This window comes from Carcharodon carcharias, chromosome 7 (assembly GCF_017639515.1).
Source record: "Carcharodon carcharias isolate sCarCar2 chromosome 7, sCarCar2.pri, whole genome shotgun sequence".
In the NCBI taxonomy this organism is placed as follows: domain Eukaryota; kingdom Metazoa; phylum Chordata; class Chondrichthyes; order Lamniformes; family Lamnidae; genus Carcharodon; species Carcharodon carcharias.
In genome coordinates, this window is record NC_054473.1 from 174,735,779 (window position 1) to 174,754,124 (window position 18,346).

Genomic DNA, 18,346 nt, shown 5'->3' on the forward strand with positions numbered 1-18,346 from the left:
TTTAACAAACAAAACACTTGCCAAGCACTTAGACCCAATGAAGGAAATTGAGTCAAAGTCAGCACTGTTAAATGTGAAAGTCTCATTTGCACGTGATACAGCACTGCACTGTAACCAGCTTTATGTAGCTTACTGGGGGTGATACACATAAACAATAAAAAGTCACCCTGAAACTTAATATCCCATAGTTTGTGCGATTCTCTGAATTCACCCTCTCAGATTACTCCCATGACAGAGCTGTAGCTACCAGTACTTGGTGTCAACTGTTCCACAACTCATAGCATTCTTCTTAGACACAACTCGATTAAGAAGGGTAGCATCTACATTAACAGAAACTTCTGTACACTTTACTGAAACGAAAATGATTTGTAAAACAAAATCTCAAGCCAGTTGTATGGTTTTGGTGAAAACTTCAAATGCCCACCATTACACTTTGCTGCCACCCCAGTGATAACTCTGTTTGATTCCGTCTCAGTCAAAATATTGCACAGCTGCTTCCACAACACAGCCTACGCTGCCTCTTGGAAGGCTGAGGTAGACAAGGTTATCCCTCTGCAAGTGACAAAACAGGAACATATGCTCACTGTAGCAAGGGCAAAAAGATGATGACCAATCAGCACCGAAGTAGCAGAGCATCTGTCCTATTAGTCAGGCAACAACTGCGGTCAAATTTCTTTGATAAAGTAAAATCAGATCGCATCAAAGGACAGTCAGCAGTTTGCCTGATGTTCGCAGGTTACCGATCATGAGAATTTTGAGAATGAGATTGGACTTAAAGTCCGGCGCGATAACTAAGTTCTTACAAAGCACCAGGGTGCACAGTTGGGATGAGCATCTTGATATAACAATGCCTGAGTAAAAGTTCTAGACTTAACTCACTGAGCAACATCTTTACAACTTGCAAAATATGTTTTGCCAGGTATATTTGACTTTTTTTTTTAAATTCCCTTTTTTAGTCCTGAACATTTATGGGAAATGTACTGAATATCAAATCTAATTTGTCATGCACGCGTTCCCAGAATGAACAAAAAAAAGTGAAAACTGTTGAGTTGAAGAGGCAGGACTTCAAATAACATCACAACATTCCAGCTTACTACAGGACAAACAATTCATCATCATTTTATATTGACCATGTGGGCACTGTGTTTTGGCTGTGCGACAGCAGCCACCTCGTTACACACTTGGCTTGATTATCGAGCTTTACTTGGGTACAGAGTTCTCAAGTAGTCAGTGCACCCATTGGGGCTGGTACCATCTGGCCAGATTTAAAATGCTTTTGCTAGCCAAAGTGTAACCTGTCTCACACCCAGGGGACAGGGAAATATTATCTGTTGTTATAAATTGAGATTGATTTTGGCTATCTTGAAATACAGCAGACAACTAGAATTACGTCTTGCACTGCAAAATAGCAAAAAAGACTATTGCCCCCAAAGTGACAGTCCAACTCAGATACAAATATACAGGGTCACCAGACTGAAAAGAAACAAACGGTTTACCTTTGCATTACTGGGTGGTGATAAAGAATCCTTTTGGCTTCCTTGTTTGAGGCAGTTCCCAGCCAGTACCATAGCTCTGCAATCCTCGCAGGTCCCAATTGTCAAGTGTTCGCCATTGTCCACCACAAGGGCATCAGCCACTCGAGGTGCATGCAGGAAGACAGGGAGTCGGTTTATCGTGATGGTTTTCAGGCCAAGATAGCGCCTTCTCTCCTGTCTGCAGAAGAAGCAGACAAACATGTCCACCTTGTACTGCCTGGACCAGGGGCTGCTCGGATGCTGAGACTTCTTCCCACGCCACCATTGCTCGAGCAGGTCGTGGTAGCACAAAACGCAGGCAAATGCCAGGCCAGTCGAATCCACGGGTTGGCCTTGGGCTGTGCGCGGGCAGTTGGCCAAGAATGGAAAGAAGGGTTCGTGGTCGCCATGACGGCTGGGAGGATTGACGTTCAACTGAAACTCCCGCCCGGGTTCCAGCTCCGTGCCACACAGCAGGCACACGGATGTGCGACCCGCCCTCAGAGGCTGGCGGGCCAATGAGTTTGGACAAGAGGTGCTGGCGTTGATTTGTAGGTACCTCCTGAGGAAGGCCTGGGCCGACGAGATCAACTCCTCGCGCTCCGACACCGTGTAAGCTGCCCACATGTCCTCCAGCACGGCGTAGCAGACCTTACAGCAGCAGACTTCCCCGCACTCCGTCATCGCTTTGGAACTGGGAGGGCACGGCAGGAGGCAAATGAACGGAAAGTACATGGGGTTGTCCCGCGCGCTGCCATTGAGGCCCCTCGAACGGACAGCCTTGGCCTCTTTGCCGCAGTCCTCGCCGCAAAGATAGCAGCCCCGCTGAGGGGTCTTCCTGCCGCTCCCCGAGTCCCTCTCCCCGGCGCTTTTCGTCACTGCGCCCAAAACGCCAGCATTCAGGGGCACCATGTAAAGCCGCTGCAGCACGGGCACATTTGCCATCTCAAAGCCTTGCCACTGCTGCATTAACGACACATGGCAGAAGGAACAGACCTTGGTGCTGCCCTCCAGGCTCAGGGGGCACGCTCCGGGGGGAGGGTTATGAAGCCACAGGAAGGGGAAGAAGGGCTCGTTGGAAGTGCTCTCCTGCTTCTGGACGTGGACCGTGTGCTGCGAGCTCCGGAACAACTTGGCCCCGCAGATGAAACACGAGTGATCCTGGGGCTGCGCCGCGCTCCTGGTCTTGGCGATGACGCTGCCAGCTTCCCTGGCCTGCCTGTTGACCCTCGCCACCTCCTGGGCGCAGATCTCCCCGTTCTGACCAGCCCCCCTCACCTGACCGCCGGGGACAGGGAGCTCGTCGTCCGAGGAGGAGTAGTCGCAGGCGTTGCTGCTGTCGCTGAACTTGAAAGGGGTCAGCTGGCCCGGGGTCTCGTCCGAGGAGCTGGGAGCTGCCAGCGGGGACAACCTGGGTGTGGGCAGGGCGTCGGAATCTGCCCCCTTTCCCGCCTTCGGGTGGGCCACGTCGGCTGGGTGGCTGTTCAGCGGCTGCTGCTGGCAAACCAGGTGACCCGCGTCCTGGGCAGAGCCTCCAAGGCGGAGCGGGAGCGGGAGCCCGGGGAAGTGCTGTGCCCGGGTGGGGGCACCCAGGGCAGGGGGCCGGTGCTGCGGGCGAGCTCGCTGTGAGATGTGGTCCAGCTCGAGCTCCTGGTCTGAGATGTCCTGGTCAGACAGGGAGGACAGCGAGGACTCCAGCAGCTCCTTGCTGCTCCTGCCCTGGACCTGGCTGTCTTCAGGCTGGTAGCTGGGGTTCCACTCCTGGGACCCCCTGCGGCTGTCACACTGGTGGGGTCTCTTGAGCCAGTACATGCGCTTGTCCACTGGGGTCCGCGACCTCTCGAACGACTCCCACTGCTCGCCCAGGAAGCAGCGGCACACGGAGCACACCAACACCCAGCCCTCGGCGCTCACCCCCCGGGCGCCGGGAGCCGGCTCCTGCTGCAGGAGGAATGGGAAGGAAGGTGAGCCGCAGTTGCCCCGGACCTGCAGCTGGTGCTCCCGGCCAGGGCTCATCCAGCCCCCGCAGATGAAGCAGTGCAAGCGGGCAGAGCCGTTGGTGGAGCCGGGGAGGGAGCTCTCTTCCCCGGACGCGATGGCTGCCATCAGCCGGTGTTTCCTGGAGATCGGAGCAGCAGCCGCCGCTTTGTCAGTCATAATCGCGCTGGGGGTGGTTTTGGCTGCTGGGGCTGGGGGTGTCTCTGTTCCCCCCCACCTCCCCTCCTCCTCCTCCTCCTCCTCCTCCTCTCTCCCTCTCTCTCTCTCTCTCTCCACCCCGCCCCGGCTGCAGTTTAAAGACTGAGAGCGCTCTCACAATTTGCTCCAAACTTTGCCCAGCTCTCCCCTCCAGCCAGCTAGACAGCGCCATCTCCTACTGAGCATCTTCATGGTCCCACAATGCAACTCCGACTCAACAAACTTCCAGACCCCACACTTCCAGCAAAACTTCAAACTTCACACATCCACACTACCCCCCCACCCCCAGGGGACCGAACACACAGGGAGAGACAGACAGAGACAGAGAGAGAGAGAGAGAGAGAGAGGAACACTGCAGACAGAACTCTTCCAGAAGATGCATCCGTCCCCACAACAGCACCTTACATAAAAACAATATATCCCTCAATTTCCCTCCACTCAACGCCTCCGAATTGATAATTATGTATCTAACGTGACATATCTCACAGTTGCCTCGACTCAACTGCATCTTAAATAATTATCTCTCTCCCAATTCCTTTGACTCAATAGCACCTAAAGGTATTCCCCTCTTCCCAACACACAGACATATCTACGCTCCGCAGTTATCTCTTTTTGTAAATTACAACCTGGATGAATTTCATTTCCCCTTCCCCCGCCTTAAAGATCTAAAATATAAACAGATCTGACTGGTTAAACGGAGCTGCCTGTGAATGTCTGCTCGGGGGGGGTGGTTTATTGTTTAGGATCTTTGCAGCTGGTTTAAAGAAAGGCGTGCTATACCGACATTAAAACATCCATCCGGCTAAAAAAAAAGCTGCTCGGAAATCTGGAATCTCATTTTTTTCTTCTTTCCAAATGCTATTCTGAAACATCTCCCCGCCCCGCCGATCTGATTGTTACATTGTGAGTGGAAGTCAATTTAAGCTGAACTCGAATTGACAATGTCCTCCTTCCATTTTGAAGTCCAAGACACTCCCCCAACCCCCCCTCCCCCGCTTTGAATATGCCAATTTTTTTCTCAATCCTTCAATAAAAGCACCAACATATCTTCACCACCTTTTCACTGAATCCCATGCTCAGGTGACGCTAGTAGCTAGAAACCTGGAGTATTTAGTACTGCATTGAGAATTGAGATTGAATTATTTGTCACCTCCCCCAATGCAGAGAAAAAAATCTGATTCAGGTTAACAGAAGCTAAGATTCCTCAGATATTTGGACTTTGAATAAAACTTGCATCTGAACAACAGAACCAAATCTAAGCAAAGAACAAACTTGCATTCATATAGCACCCTTTACATCCTCGTGACATAACAAAGTACTTCACAACCAATTGTTTCCAAAATATAGTCACTTTTTTGGGGAACAAACTGACAACCAAATTGTGCATACAACAATATCCCACACACAACAATAAGACAAGTTGTGTCCATAGAAATAGCCCACACACAACGATGAGAAGTATCGTATACACCACAATATCCCCCAAACAGCAATGAGATAAATCATGTAGACAGCAATATTATCCAAACAGCAATGAGATAAGTTGTGTATACACACCAAATCCCCCAAACAGCAATGAGATAAATCATATACACAGCAATATCCCACACATAGCAATGAGTTAAATCATGCACACATCAATATCCCCAAACAGCAATAAGATAAATCATATACACAGCAATATCCCATACACAGCAATGAGACAAGTCATGTACACAGTAATGTACCCAAACAACAATGAATAAATCACGCACACAGCAATATTCCCCAAACAGCAATGAGATAAATTACCAGTTGGTCTGTTTTGACTGTGTTGGTTGAGGGATAAATGTTGGCAAGGACACCATAAGGCACCCTTCTTCCTTGGAAAAGTAGCATGGGATCTTTTATATCCACTCTAAGAGGCAAGTGTTCATTGGTTTTGGGAAAGGCAGCAATATACCAGCTTTGGCTTAACAGCGTATTCAAAAAAAAGCACCACCAACAATGCAGCATGCCCTCAGTACTACACTAAAGGATCAGTCTAAATGATGTGGGCAAGCCCTGGGATAAGACTATAACCAGAAAATTCTGGATTAGAGATGAGTGCTACCCTTAAGCCAAGCTGCCACTACCGTCAAAGTTACAAATGTGGTTTGTGATCTAGAAAGAAAGTTGAAGATTTGAGCAGGCAGCGTGGCTGGATTCTAACCGTTAAGAATGGTACACATTCAGAAAGTATTTAGCAACAGATGTGAAATAGGATAATATGTCCAGGAACAGCCAGCTCACCAGAGGGGGCAAGTCACAAAATACATTGAACTCAAACGCTGGGGCGAGGAGCTTGGGGAGCTGAACAGCTAAGGACCACCTATAGAGACACTAATATTTCAACTTTGGTTTTGAGAAAAGTGGCATGATACCACCCTTCACTGTTTCCACTCCTACCCTTCCTCCATAAAACACCAGGCAATAGTAGAGCAGATAAATTCATCAGCAGGGCAACAAGACTCATGATAAAGCACCATTGAGCAGCTTATAACATTGCCAAGTGTAAAGGACCTTGTGTGTTTGACACTGGGTGCAGTTCCATAACATAAAAGCATATCTACAATAACATAATTTCCTGCCTGAATAAAAAAGTTGAGTTGTGGATCACTGGCAGCACTTGTGCCTCTGTGTCAGAAATTATGTGTTCAAATACCACTCTAAAAATACTAGTTGATGTTCTGTGGCATTGCACATAATGAGCCAAAATCTGGTGAAGTGAGTATAAGTGTCATCAAAAGTGATTCTATGTTCTTATAAATTTTTGCTGGGTAATGGTATTCAGAGATATGGAACCAAGTAAGTCGAATGAAGATACAGATCAGCTATGATATAACCGAATGGTGGAACAGTCTTGAGGGGCTGAATGACCTATCTTGTTGCCTTATTGCTATATTCTCATGTTCCCACCTTCTTAGTTAGCCCCTTGACTTGCTTAGAATGTGCATACTCTTCAACTGTAGTTTTTTTTTGTTACTTATTGAAAACTGTAAAACAGACAACTTTTTGTAAACATGCAATTACTTTCCTTTATTGGTCTCAACTTAAAAGATGCCACTACAAGTGAGGAAAGACTCCTGTTAACATCTGCATAAAAGATAAAATAAATATTTTCTGAAGTGTTTAATGAAAAACTTCCCTCACAATTCAAATAGATGGTGAAATGTTTTCTTTGCAATCCCCCAGTTTATTTTAATAATCTGCCCTTTAAAGTCCATCTACCAACAATATACAACTGAAATTCTTGAAATGCTTTCACTATTTATCACGGTGCAAGATGCTTATCTGGCACTGGCGTTCCACACATGGGATTGCAGAGTGTCGATGCATTATCTTTGTTCTGGAGAATTTGAATGTTTATGTTTCCAACTGATACAAACATCTGGATAATAGCACAAAAACAGGCAAAAGATTCCTTTTATATATAAATGATGGAGCCCTGATTAAAACCTGTGAGGCGGTATTTTTCCTCACACCATATTCTATTAATACCAGAACTGTAATCTCTCCATCTCTGACTGTAACCATTTATTTGTTCCATTTGTAGTTGGCTCACTCCACTTTTTAAAAATGTTACTGGTTATTTTTCCTAACATGTTGTCCACATGGCTGGTTAAACACACATACCATCCTTTAACTTGTTCCCCTTCCTCATTTAATTAAATCCCTGCCATTTTTTAAACCTAAGTCTTTCCCATTGTAATTCAGCCTCATGTTTTGGAACAGATTACCATTCCTATAAAGCTATTGAGGTAAGGGCGTTTATTTTGTTCCCAATAGTTTATTGTTTCTGTTGCTAAATAAATAGTTTGTAGTGCTGGATGAGGACTTTGCTGCCCAGCAAAGCTTTTTCTCATGTTTGGTTAGCTGCTGTCACAGTTTAAGAATTCATGTTAAGAAGTTTGGTTGCATCTTTTGCATTGACATAAAATCACTCGTACAACTCAGGGGTTCCTCCCTTTCCTAAATCAGCAGGATAATGCTGGACATTTAACCATGAAATGTGCACACAGGGCACTACAAGAGCATGTAAGGAAGAAAGACTTGCATCGCATACAGTTTTCACAACCTAGAAACATAGAGTGGTTACAGGGCAGGATGGCCATTTGGCCCATTGTGTCTGTACCGGCTCTCAGCAACAACAATTTAACTCGTCCCACTTCTCTGCCCTTTTCCTGTAGCTCTGCAAATCTTTTCCATCCAGGTGCTTATTTAATTCCCTCTTGGAAGCCTCAGTTAAATTTGCCTCCACCAAATTCTCAGGCAGGGAATTCCAGATCGTAACCACTTGCTGCGTAAAATAAGTTTTTCCTCATATTGCCTTCTTTACAGCCAATTAAGTAATTTTGAAGTGTCGTTATGTAGGAAACGTGGCAACCAATTTGCGCACAGCAAGCTCCCACAAACAGTAATGAGATAAGTGAATAGATCATCTGTTTTCAGGGTTGAGGGGTAACTGTTGGCCAGGGGACTGGGGAGAACTCTGCTCTTTATCGAATAATGAAGTAGGATCTTTCACATCCACCTGAGAGGGAAGACAGGATCTGGGTGCAATGTTTGATCCAAAAACCAGTACCTAGGGCAATGAAGCACTCCCTCAGTACTGCCCTGAAGTGCCAGCCTAGATCACATGCTCAAGTCTGGAGTGGGACTGCATGAGCATGTAGCAGAGGCAAGCTCCATATTCTCCCATAAACCCTAAAGCTGGGTTGAGGTGGGGGATGGATATCACAGAAAAAATTCTTCAATTATTTAGAAGTGCTGTGGAGTGATAGGGTGTGGCTTGCATCCAGAACTCCCCACAAACTTTGTTGTCAGACTTTGCTAGACTGCTTAAGGGAGGAACCAAAAGGAACAGTCACAAAGACGTTGGGAATGGTAATTGGTGCATTAGTCTCCATGATCTTTCATCTTTTAGCCATGCTTCCTAGCAGCTAGTTCTAATTCTCTCCTGACCAACCTGTCACCTCTTTAAACCATGATCTTATTGAATGGCGGAGCAGGCTTGAGGGGCTGAATGGCCTACTCCTGCTCCTATTTCTTATGTTATTATGTTTGAAAGCTCATTCAAACTCTGCTGTCCATTATATAAATCACACTAAGTCCTGTTCATCCCTTACCCTTGTGCTCACTGACCTACTTTAGCACCTGGTCCTGTAACAACACAAGTTAAAAATTCTCACCCTTATGTTCAAATCCCTCCAGTACCTCTATTCTCCCCATCTCTTTGTATTTTCTCTAAATCCTCAGTCCTGCAATCCTGCAAGATTTCTGCGCTCCTCCAATTGTGGCCTCTTGCACATCCCAGATTTTAATTGTGTCTTCAGCCACCAAGGACCTAAGCTCTGGAATTCCCTCCCTAAATCCCTCCACATCTCTACCTCTCTTCCCTCCTTTAAGAAGATCCTTAAACCTACCTCTCTGACCCAGCACTGGTGACCTGTCCGAATATCTAGGAATATTTGACAATGCTCCAGTGAAGTGCCTTTGGAACATTGTGCTAAGTTAAAGATGCTATATAAATACAAATTGTCATTGATATAGGACAACACTGACAGATACTTAGGACAAGTAAAACAAGTAAAAGAAAGGAATCCAAAGTATTAGTGCTCGCACAATCTAAACATACAAGAACCATATGGGGTGCATGTCTTGGCTTCACTCACATAGATTCTGTAAAGCTACAGAGAATGTCAGCAGCAATGGTTGTACTCATTTGGAGCACTAAAACAAGCTGGCTGACACCCACTATTCTTACACCATGACTATAAAAGAAAAATAAAGATCAGATTTAAGTCCTGCAAATTTCTATCATCGGATTTATTTTTATTATAACACACGTCTCTTCTTATCTTAGGCAGACCCTTGGGATTGAGAATGTCTTGCTTCCACTCCAGTTTGGCGAGTTCTATATGGCTGATAAGTCCAATATGTGGTCTGCAGACTTGCCACATGTGGGGTACGTAGTGCTTGGAGGGTTGAGCAGATGGTTGATTGGAGGTTTGTGCGCTTGCCCCAACGCTTTGACTTCACCTCTGCATGTTCCCAATGAAGCCTCTCGATGTGCTCGGTTCCTTCCTGAATGAGCCTTCTCCATCTTGGTTGGTCACAAGCTAGGGTCTCGCAAGAGTTGGCAGGGAGGGTTGGACTTTTCAGGGATACTCTGAGCACATCCCTAAAGTGTTTCCGTTGTCCTGAAAGGGGTCTCCTGCCATGACCAAGTTCTGAGTAGAGTATTTTACTCTAGTATATAGTATAGAGTTTTATACTCTAGTAAATAGTAGAGGAGAGTTCTTTATATTTCACCTCTCTTCTGTTTTTACTTAGTTCTGTTGAAGGGTCATTCGGACTCATCAAGAGGAGGCTCCCAAAATACAGAAAATGGTCCACTTTTACCAGCATCACGCCATTTATCTTAATCAATGGGGTGGGGGAGGGGTGGCGGAGGGGGGTGGAATGGGGGGAGGAGTTTTGCTGTGGGAGCTGGTCAGAAGAGGTCTTTAGTTTTCCAGGTGTTTAGTGAAAGGTCCATTTTCCCATATGCTTCAGAGAAGGAGTTGACAATGACCTGGAACTCAAGCATCCTCTACATACTGAAGCTCTATGACTGAGGTTGGAATGGTTTTCGCTTAGGATTAAAGGCAGTATAGGTTGAATGGTCTCCATGCCTGTGAATAATTTGCTGGAGGTGAGATGTAGTGTTGCAGTGAGGAAATGGAGGAGAGTTGGTGCAATGACATAGCTTTGTTAGACCCCAATCTTCCCTGAGAGACTGACACATTGCTTTGTTCTCTCTCCTCTCCCCCATTCCTCACACAAATCCTGTGCCTTTCACTTCTAAAGGCTTTGGCTCTTGCTGGGATTTGATTCTTTGCGTTATCACTTCTCTGATACCACAGCCAAGCGCCACATTTCATCTACCAACCTTGAAAGAGAGGGTTGGCAGGCATCGTAGCCAAGAATTGCACTACCACTGAAACCGTTCATTCCCTTGTCTGCTGTGTGTATGTAGGCATCAGGCACACTTTGCAACATGGGGGTGGGGGTGGAGATTATGGGTCAGTACTGAGAACACTTGTTTTTCTGTTCTTTAGGCCAGGTGGGCTTTATTAAACTGTGGTGCTCTTCCAGCACACTGGCCGAAATTACTGTGTCAAATTCTGCTCACTACACTTTAGGAACATGTGAAGGCTTTAGAGAGGGTACAGAAGAGATTCACCACACTGTTATTCAAGTGTTGAGGGATTATGGCCATCTGGATAGATTGAAGAGGCTGGGGCTGTTTCTAGAAGAGATGCAAAGAGGAGTTTTGCTGGAGGTGTTTAAAATCATGAAGGGTTTAGAGAGACTAAATAACAAGGAACTGTTTTCAGTGGCTAAAGAATCAGTAACTAGAGGGCACAGATATAAGGCAATTGGTATATGAAGTGGAGGCAAGATGGGGAAAAACCTTTTAATGTAAAGAGTGGTCAGGATTTGGTACGTGCTGCCAGAAAAAGTAGTGGAAACAAATTCAACAGTGGCTTCAAAAGGGACTTGGGTAAATACTTGAAAGAGAAAACAATGGCAGGATATGGTGATAGAACAGGGAGTGGAATGAACAGAACAAAAACAAAAACAGAATTACCTGGAAAAACTCAGCAGGTCTGGCAGCATCGGCGGAGAAGAAAAGAGTTGACATTTCGAGTCCTCATGACCCTTCGACAGAACTTGAGTTCGAGTCCAAGAAAGAGTTGAAATATAAGCTGGTTTAAGGTGTGTGTGTGGGGAGCGGAGACAGAGAGAGAGAGAGAGAGAGAGAGAAGTGGAGTGGGGGTGTGGTTGGAGGGACAAACAAGCAGTGATAGAAGCAGATCATCAAAAGATGTCAACAACAATAGTACAAAAGAACACATAGGTGTTAAAGTTAAAGTTGGTGATATTATCTAAACGAATGTGCTAATTAAGAATGGATGGTAGGGCACTCAAGGTATAGCTCTAGTGGGGGTGGGGAGAGCATAAAAGATTTTTTAAAAGTTTTTTTTTAAAAAATAATGGAAATAGGTGGGAAAAGGAAAATCTTTATAATTTATTGGAAAAAAAAGGAAGGGGGAAACAGAAAGGGGGTGGGGATGGGGGAGGGAGCTCACGACCTAAAGTTGTTGAATTCAATATTCAGTCCGGAAGGCTGTAAAGTGCCTAGTCGGAAGATGAGGTGTTGTTCCTCCAGTTTGCGTTGGGCTTCACTGGAACAATGCAACAAGCCAAGGACAGACATGTGGGCAAGAGAGCAGGGTGGAGTGTTAAAATGGCAAGCGACAGGGAGGTTTGGGTCATTCTTGCGGACAGACCGCAGGTGTTCTGCAAATCGGTCGCCCAGTTTACGTTTGGTCTCTCCAATGTAGAGGAGACCACATTGGGAGCAATGAACAGGATTGTTTTTGAAAGAGCTCTCCCAAACTCAATGGCCACATTCTCTGTTGTATTGTTCTATGATTCTATCAGCTGATCTAGATTAGACCAGGACTTGAGCCTGGAATTTTCCTAGACCACATGGCTTTGATTTACACTGAGCAGTGCATTTCTTAACTAATCCAGCTCTAAACCTAAAGCTATATATTGCAAACCTTGCAAGGTATCCACAAGGCAGTGGAGCTGGGAGTTTGGTTCATGAGTGCCTGGGCATGATCACATGCAAGTGGGCCTGCATTCTGCATATTTGGGAGTGCCTGATCTCCTCTGATTTCCTCTGAAGCTTCAGCTGGGGTTCTGAGGGACTCAGTATTTGTGTGTTGCCACGAGGAGGCACAGCTGAGGACTTGCCAAACTTGCTGATGGAGAGGCTGTGCACTGACAGGGACAGTCTCACACATTTGTCTCTGTCACATTGCTGCTGGCCTGTGGTGTAGGCTGAAAGTGAGGAGCAAACTCATACACAAAAGCAGAAAACATGCTAACCTTCTTCACCCACACACTAGACGCTTCACATCGGAAGTTTTTGGCAGAATTTAGGGCAGGAGGAGGTACAGAGATAGGGAGAGGATTGCCGGGGCAGTCACACTGGGCAGTACTGCGTTCTCACACTTTTGACCTTCAATTATGTATCATTGATGTTTGGTTTTATCACACAGGCTATGAGAGGAAACGCTGACAAAAATCTGGAGTGGAGATCAAAAGCGGACTGTTGTCAAAATATGCCATCTTTCCGGCAATGCCTGCAACTAAGCTGGTGAGAAAGTAGTGCTACGCATTCCTTTGTACTCAACCGGGGAGGTTAAGAGGGGATCCTGATGTTTGGGTAGCTCAAGGTCTCCATTAATCTTGCCCACACTTGCGCCCTGGACAGGACATTCCAGTTTCACTGCAGAATGTTAACACATCATGGGACACAGGTTTAACACAGAGCTGACCACCATGGTGCAAGCCATCGTCTTACTGGGTGGAAGTTTGCCACGGTAAATGTTACATCTGCGCTTAATACCTGTCAGCGTTTGCTATTATAAATCCATAAATCCATATTTATATCGGAAGCTACTTATGTAAACTTGTCGCAGTGTAAATATACCATCCTATTGTAATGCTCCAGCACCTCAGTTTTGCATCTTTTAAGCTCCTCAGCTGGTACTCTAGATAAACTCTTATGTTTCAACCAACTCCACTTCGCTGCTTTTCAAATTGTCAGACCTTTTGCTATTTAGCAATAATAATAACAACTTGCTTTTATACAGAGCCTTTAACATATTAAAGCATCCCAATGCTCTTCTCCTATCAGGTAAAATATGACACCAAGCCACATAAAAAGAGATATTAGGACAGGTGGCCAAAAGCTTAGCCAAAGAGGTAGATTTTAAGGAGTATCTTAAAGGAGGAGAGAGACAGGGAATTCAGAACCCCGGAGCTAGACACTGAAGCCATGGCCGGCATATGTGGGGCAGTGACAATCAGGAATGTGCGAGAGGCCAGAATTGAGGGAGAGTAGAGGTTTTGACAGAATTTAGGGCTGGAGGAGGTATAGAGATAGGGAGAGGATTGCCGGGGCAGTCATGCTACATGCTACCATGGGCAGTACTGCGTTCTCACACTTTTGATCTTCAATTATGTATCATTGTTGTTTGGTTTTATCAGTTTGATTGTATATTATTTACCGTGAAGCCCACGTTATGTTCCTTTTACATGACCACATTTGCAATGGACTATCAAATGTCTGGCAAAGCTGCTCACTTTTTCTGATTCAGATCATTTTAATTGGTGTAGCAGTTACACCTGCCTAAGGTGACCCTGAGCTATGGTATGGCGGTGGAGGAGCGGTGGGGGTGGGTGTTTCGAAGTAGAAACACAGTCATGGCTCCCATTCCTCAATGCTAGCCAAAGACACCCCCCTCTCCAATTCTCTCCACCCATCCGCTGTAAAGTGTGTCTGTGTGGATACCAGGAGTTGTCATAGAATTAGAGGTCCACCACATTGCACTCCGCAGTCAAATAGTCTCCGAGCCTTCGCTATCTAGGTTCACACATAACCTGTTAAGTGAGGGAGAAGAAGGTTACCATGTCCTATGGTATTGTATCCCTGTGAGAGTTGGTGCCTACAGAAAAAGAGGACGAAAACTGGGAAAGTTAAAATGAAGATTCATAGCCACAGTCTGACAAAGACATGGGGTTAAACTGCATCTGTGTCAGTTAGTATCCTGTGGAATGCCACATATCTCATGCAGACGTACTCAAAGTGAGGATCAGTGCATGTGTGCGTTCATGTGTGTGTTTGTGTTCATGTTCATGTCTGTGTGTTAATGTGTGTGTTTGTGTGATTGTGTTCGTGGTTGAGTGTTTTTGTGTGTGTGTGTGTGTGTGTGTGTGTGTGTGTGCTTATGTGTTGGTGTTTTTGTGTGTGTGTTTATGTGTGCTCGTGTATGTGTTTGTGTGTGTATTTTTGTGTGTGTGAGTTTGTGTTGTGTCTATGTATTTGTGTGTGTGTGTGTTTGTGATTGTGTGTGTGTTTGTGTGTATGTTTGTGATTGTGTTTGTGTGTTCGTGTGTGTTTGTGAAGGTGTGTTTGTGATTGTGCGTATGTTCGTGTGTGTTTGTGATTGTGTGTTATTGTGTGTATATTTTTGATCGTGTGTTTGTTAGTGATTGTGTGTGTGTGTGTGTTTGTGATTGTGTGTTTATTATTATGTGTTTGTGTGTTTGTGATTGTGTGTGTGTTTGTATCTGTGTGTGTGTTTGTGTGTGCTTGTGTATGTGTTTGTGTGTGTTTGTGCTTGTGTGTGTGATTGTGTGTGTGTTTGCATTTGTGATTGTGTGTGTGTTTGTGTGTGTGTTTGTGATTGTGTGTGTTTGTGTCTGTGTGTATGCTTGTGTGTGTTCGTGTGTGTTCGTGATTGTGTGTGTTCGTGTGTTTATGATTGTGTGTGCGTTTGTGTGTATGTGTTTGTGATTGTGTGCGTGTGTACGTGTGTGTATGTGTGTGTTTGTGATCATCTGTGTTTGTATGTGTGTGTTTGTGATTGCATGCGTATGTCTTTGTGTGTGTGCTCGTGTGTTTTTGTGATTGTGCATTTGTGATTGTGTGTGTGTGTGTTCATGTGCATTTGTGATTGTGTATATGTGTTTATGTGTGTTTGTGATTGTGTGGGTTTGTGTGTGTCTTTTTGTGTGTGTGTGTTTGTGATTGTGTCTTTGGTGTGTGTTTATGATTGTATTTGTGGGTTTGTGTGTGTGCTCTTGTGTGTTTGTGATTGTGTGTTTGAGTGTTTGTAATTGTGTGTGTGTTTATGTGTATGTGTGTGTGGTAGTGTGTGTGTGATTGTGTGTTTGTGTTTGTGCATGTGTGTTCATGTGAGTGTGTGATTGTGTGTGTTCGCATGTGTTTGTGATTGTGTGTGTGTTTGTGAATGTGTGTGCATTTGTGTGTATGTGTTTGTAATTGTGTATTTGTGATCGTGTGTGTGGGTTTGTGATTGCATGTGTATGTTTTTGTGTGTGTGCTCGTGTGTGTGATTGTGATTGTGCGTGTGTTTTTGTGTTTGCAATTGAGTGTTTGTGATTGTGTATGCCTTCGTGCATGTGTGATTGTGTGTACATTTGTGCGTGTGTATGATTGTGTGTGTGTGTTTTTGTGTGTATGTGTTTGTGTGTGTGGTTGTGATTGTGTGTGTGTATGTGTGTGTGTGTTTGTGTGTATGTGTTTTTGATTGTGTGTGTGGGTTTGTGTGTTTGTGATTTTGTGTGTGTGTTTGTGATTGTGTGTGTGGGTTTGTGTGTTGTTTGTGATTGTGTCTTTGTGATTGTGTGTGTGGGTTTGTGTGCATGTGCTCATGTGTGTTTGTGATTGTGTGTGTTTGTGTGTTTGTGATTGTGTGTCTGTGTTCGTGTGTGTTTGTGTTTGTGTGTGTGTGTTTGTATTTGTGTGATACTGTGTGGTTGTGTGTGTGTGTGCCCATGTTTGTGTGTTTGTGTGTGATTGTGTGTTGTGTTTGTGTGTGTGTGTTCATGATTGTGTGTTTGTGATTGTGTGTGTGGGTTTGCGTGTGTTTGTGATTGTGTGTGTAGATTTGTGTGTGTTTGTGATTATGTGTGTGTGTGTGTGTTTGTGTGTTTGTGATTGTGTGTTTCTGATTGTGTGTGTGTGTTTATGTGTGTTTGTGATCGCGTGTGTATGTTTGTGTGTGTGTTTGTATGGGCGTGCTTGTGTGGCGTGTTTGTGCGTGTATGATTGTGTGTGTGTATTTGTGTGTGTGTGATTGTGTATGTGTTTGTGTGTGTGTTCGTGTGTGTTTGTGATTGTGTGTCTGTGTTCGTGTGTGTTTGTGTGTGTGTGTTTGTAGTTGTGTGATACTGTGTGTTTGTGTGTGTGTGTGCCCGTGTTTGTGTGTTTGTGTGTGATTGTGTGTTGTGTTTGTGTGTGTGTGTGTTTGTGTGTGTTTGTGATTGTGTGTGTTCGTGTGTGTTTGCGTTTGTGTGTGTGTGTGTTTGTTTGTGATTATGTTTGTTTGTGATTGTATGTTGTGTGTGTGTGTGTGTGTGTGTGTGTGTGTGTGTTCATGTATTCTATTTGAAGGCTGTTTGGTTTCAACTTTTTAAATAAAAGCGTCATTAAACAAATTACAGATATCACCAAGTGGCCATTGTCTTGGGTGTACTGTCCTTGGACGAAGCTTCCCCCCTGCTGACACAGTTGAACATTAAACATGTTCTTTATATTAAAAAGTTTATGAATTTCTTACATGGGTCACACAGCGGAAATCTCTCACTCCCCTGTCAGTAATTGCTTAAATTGCTGCAAACGTCATCACCTCCAATCACGGCCCTCTTCCCTATTTTCCCAGCCCCATATCAGGATCCAAATAGCCCTTTAAGCTCTCAACACTCCATCAGCACTTCTTTTTAAATTCCTGAGTGGTCCAGAGTTTGAGTCATTGCAGCTTGTACCCATCCTGGCCTCCGTGCTCATGCCTGAGTGGCTATGTTAGCAGATATTTAGGCATTGTCTGACTCACTATCTGACTGTACTGATATCATGAGCCAATGAATTTTTTCTTTGAAATTGTGAATGCTGCAGGCTAAATGCACATTTGGCCAAAATAGATTTGTAACAATAAACAAAAATGAACTCAAGTCACAACTTTGCAGCAGTGAAGTCCTGTGTAACGATGCAGTCTGATCAGTCAACAGGGTTCATGAGTAAGGGGGAATTCTTTCAACAGTTAATGACTCCCCTGATCCCCCATTCCTCATTGGGCCGATGTAATGAACGGGAACAAACATGTAAATATTTCTGGAGCTGCCTTTCTGCACACATCAAGGAGTTGGTCCAGCCGCAAAGTAACAACGATGTCTGGAACGTTTCAATTGGCAAATAATAAAATGTTCTTTGTTATTTCATTACACACTTAACACTGCTGTAACACTGCAGCTTGAGTTCATTTTGTGCATTATGATGATTTCAGTCAATCAAGAGTTGGTGAGGCCCAGCCCTCTCGTGAGGGACAACAAACTATTGTGATCTGTCACCTTATCCTTAACTGATCCTATTTTAATATCATTACATACCCTTTATTAGGTAAGAATTAGCACTTCAGACCTCTCAGCAGGCCCCAGACCTAGTTCCCAGTGCTCTACCTCATTCCCCATTTTAAAGGTTGGTTCATTTTTACCAAGTGGGGTTTTGAACCTGCTCGATAGGAGAAGCGAGTGGACAACCTTGGATAAAGCCGTTGCCCATTTCCCCAATGTGAAATTTAATGCCCTGCTTTTGATCTGGAAGCTAATCAGTTGAACATCCAAAATGTTAGTCAGGAGAAAAACGAGCTAGCCCAACAGACAATCCCACATTCATGATGGCTGAAGCTTCATGACTAGACTCTTCCTAATGCCCCTCTTAGCCCCCCCAACCCCACCATGTAATCTTTTGAGATAGGCAAGAAAAAAAAACAAATCAGAAAAAAAAATAAGGCTAAAAGGGAAATTAAAATCTGAAAAGTTCTTCTCCAACCCGCTCAGGCAATTGAAACCGGTGCAGGACATCACATTGTCCACATGTAACTTAACTATTAAATCACTTGCCCTTTATATGATGTAATCTGTGTCCCAGCTAAGAATCAGTCCAGCTCCCTTTTGAAGACATTCAGAGA

General features: G+C 44.7%; 1 protein-coding gene across 2 annotated transcripts in view; it reads right to left on the reverse strand.

Annotated features, from left to right (window-relative positions):
* gse1 (Gse1 coiled-coil protein) overlaps positions 1 to 3,718 on the reverse strand; it is a 604,225-nt gene extending 600,507 nt beyond the window's left edge. For both annotated transcript variants that reach the window (XM_041190844.1, XM_041190843.1), the window contains exon 1: positions 1,497 to 3,718. In XM_041190844.1, coding sequence (XP_041046778.1) covers positions 1,497 to 3,671 — 2,175 coding nt within the window. In that variant the 5' untranslated portion in view covers positions 3,672 to 3,718. The remainder of the gene's footprint in view (positions 1 to 1,496) is intronic.
* Between the last annotated feature and the right edge of the window lie 14,628 nt (positions 3,719 to 18,346).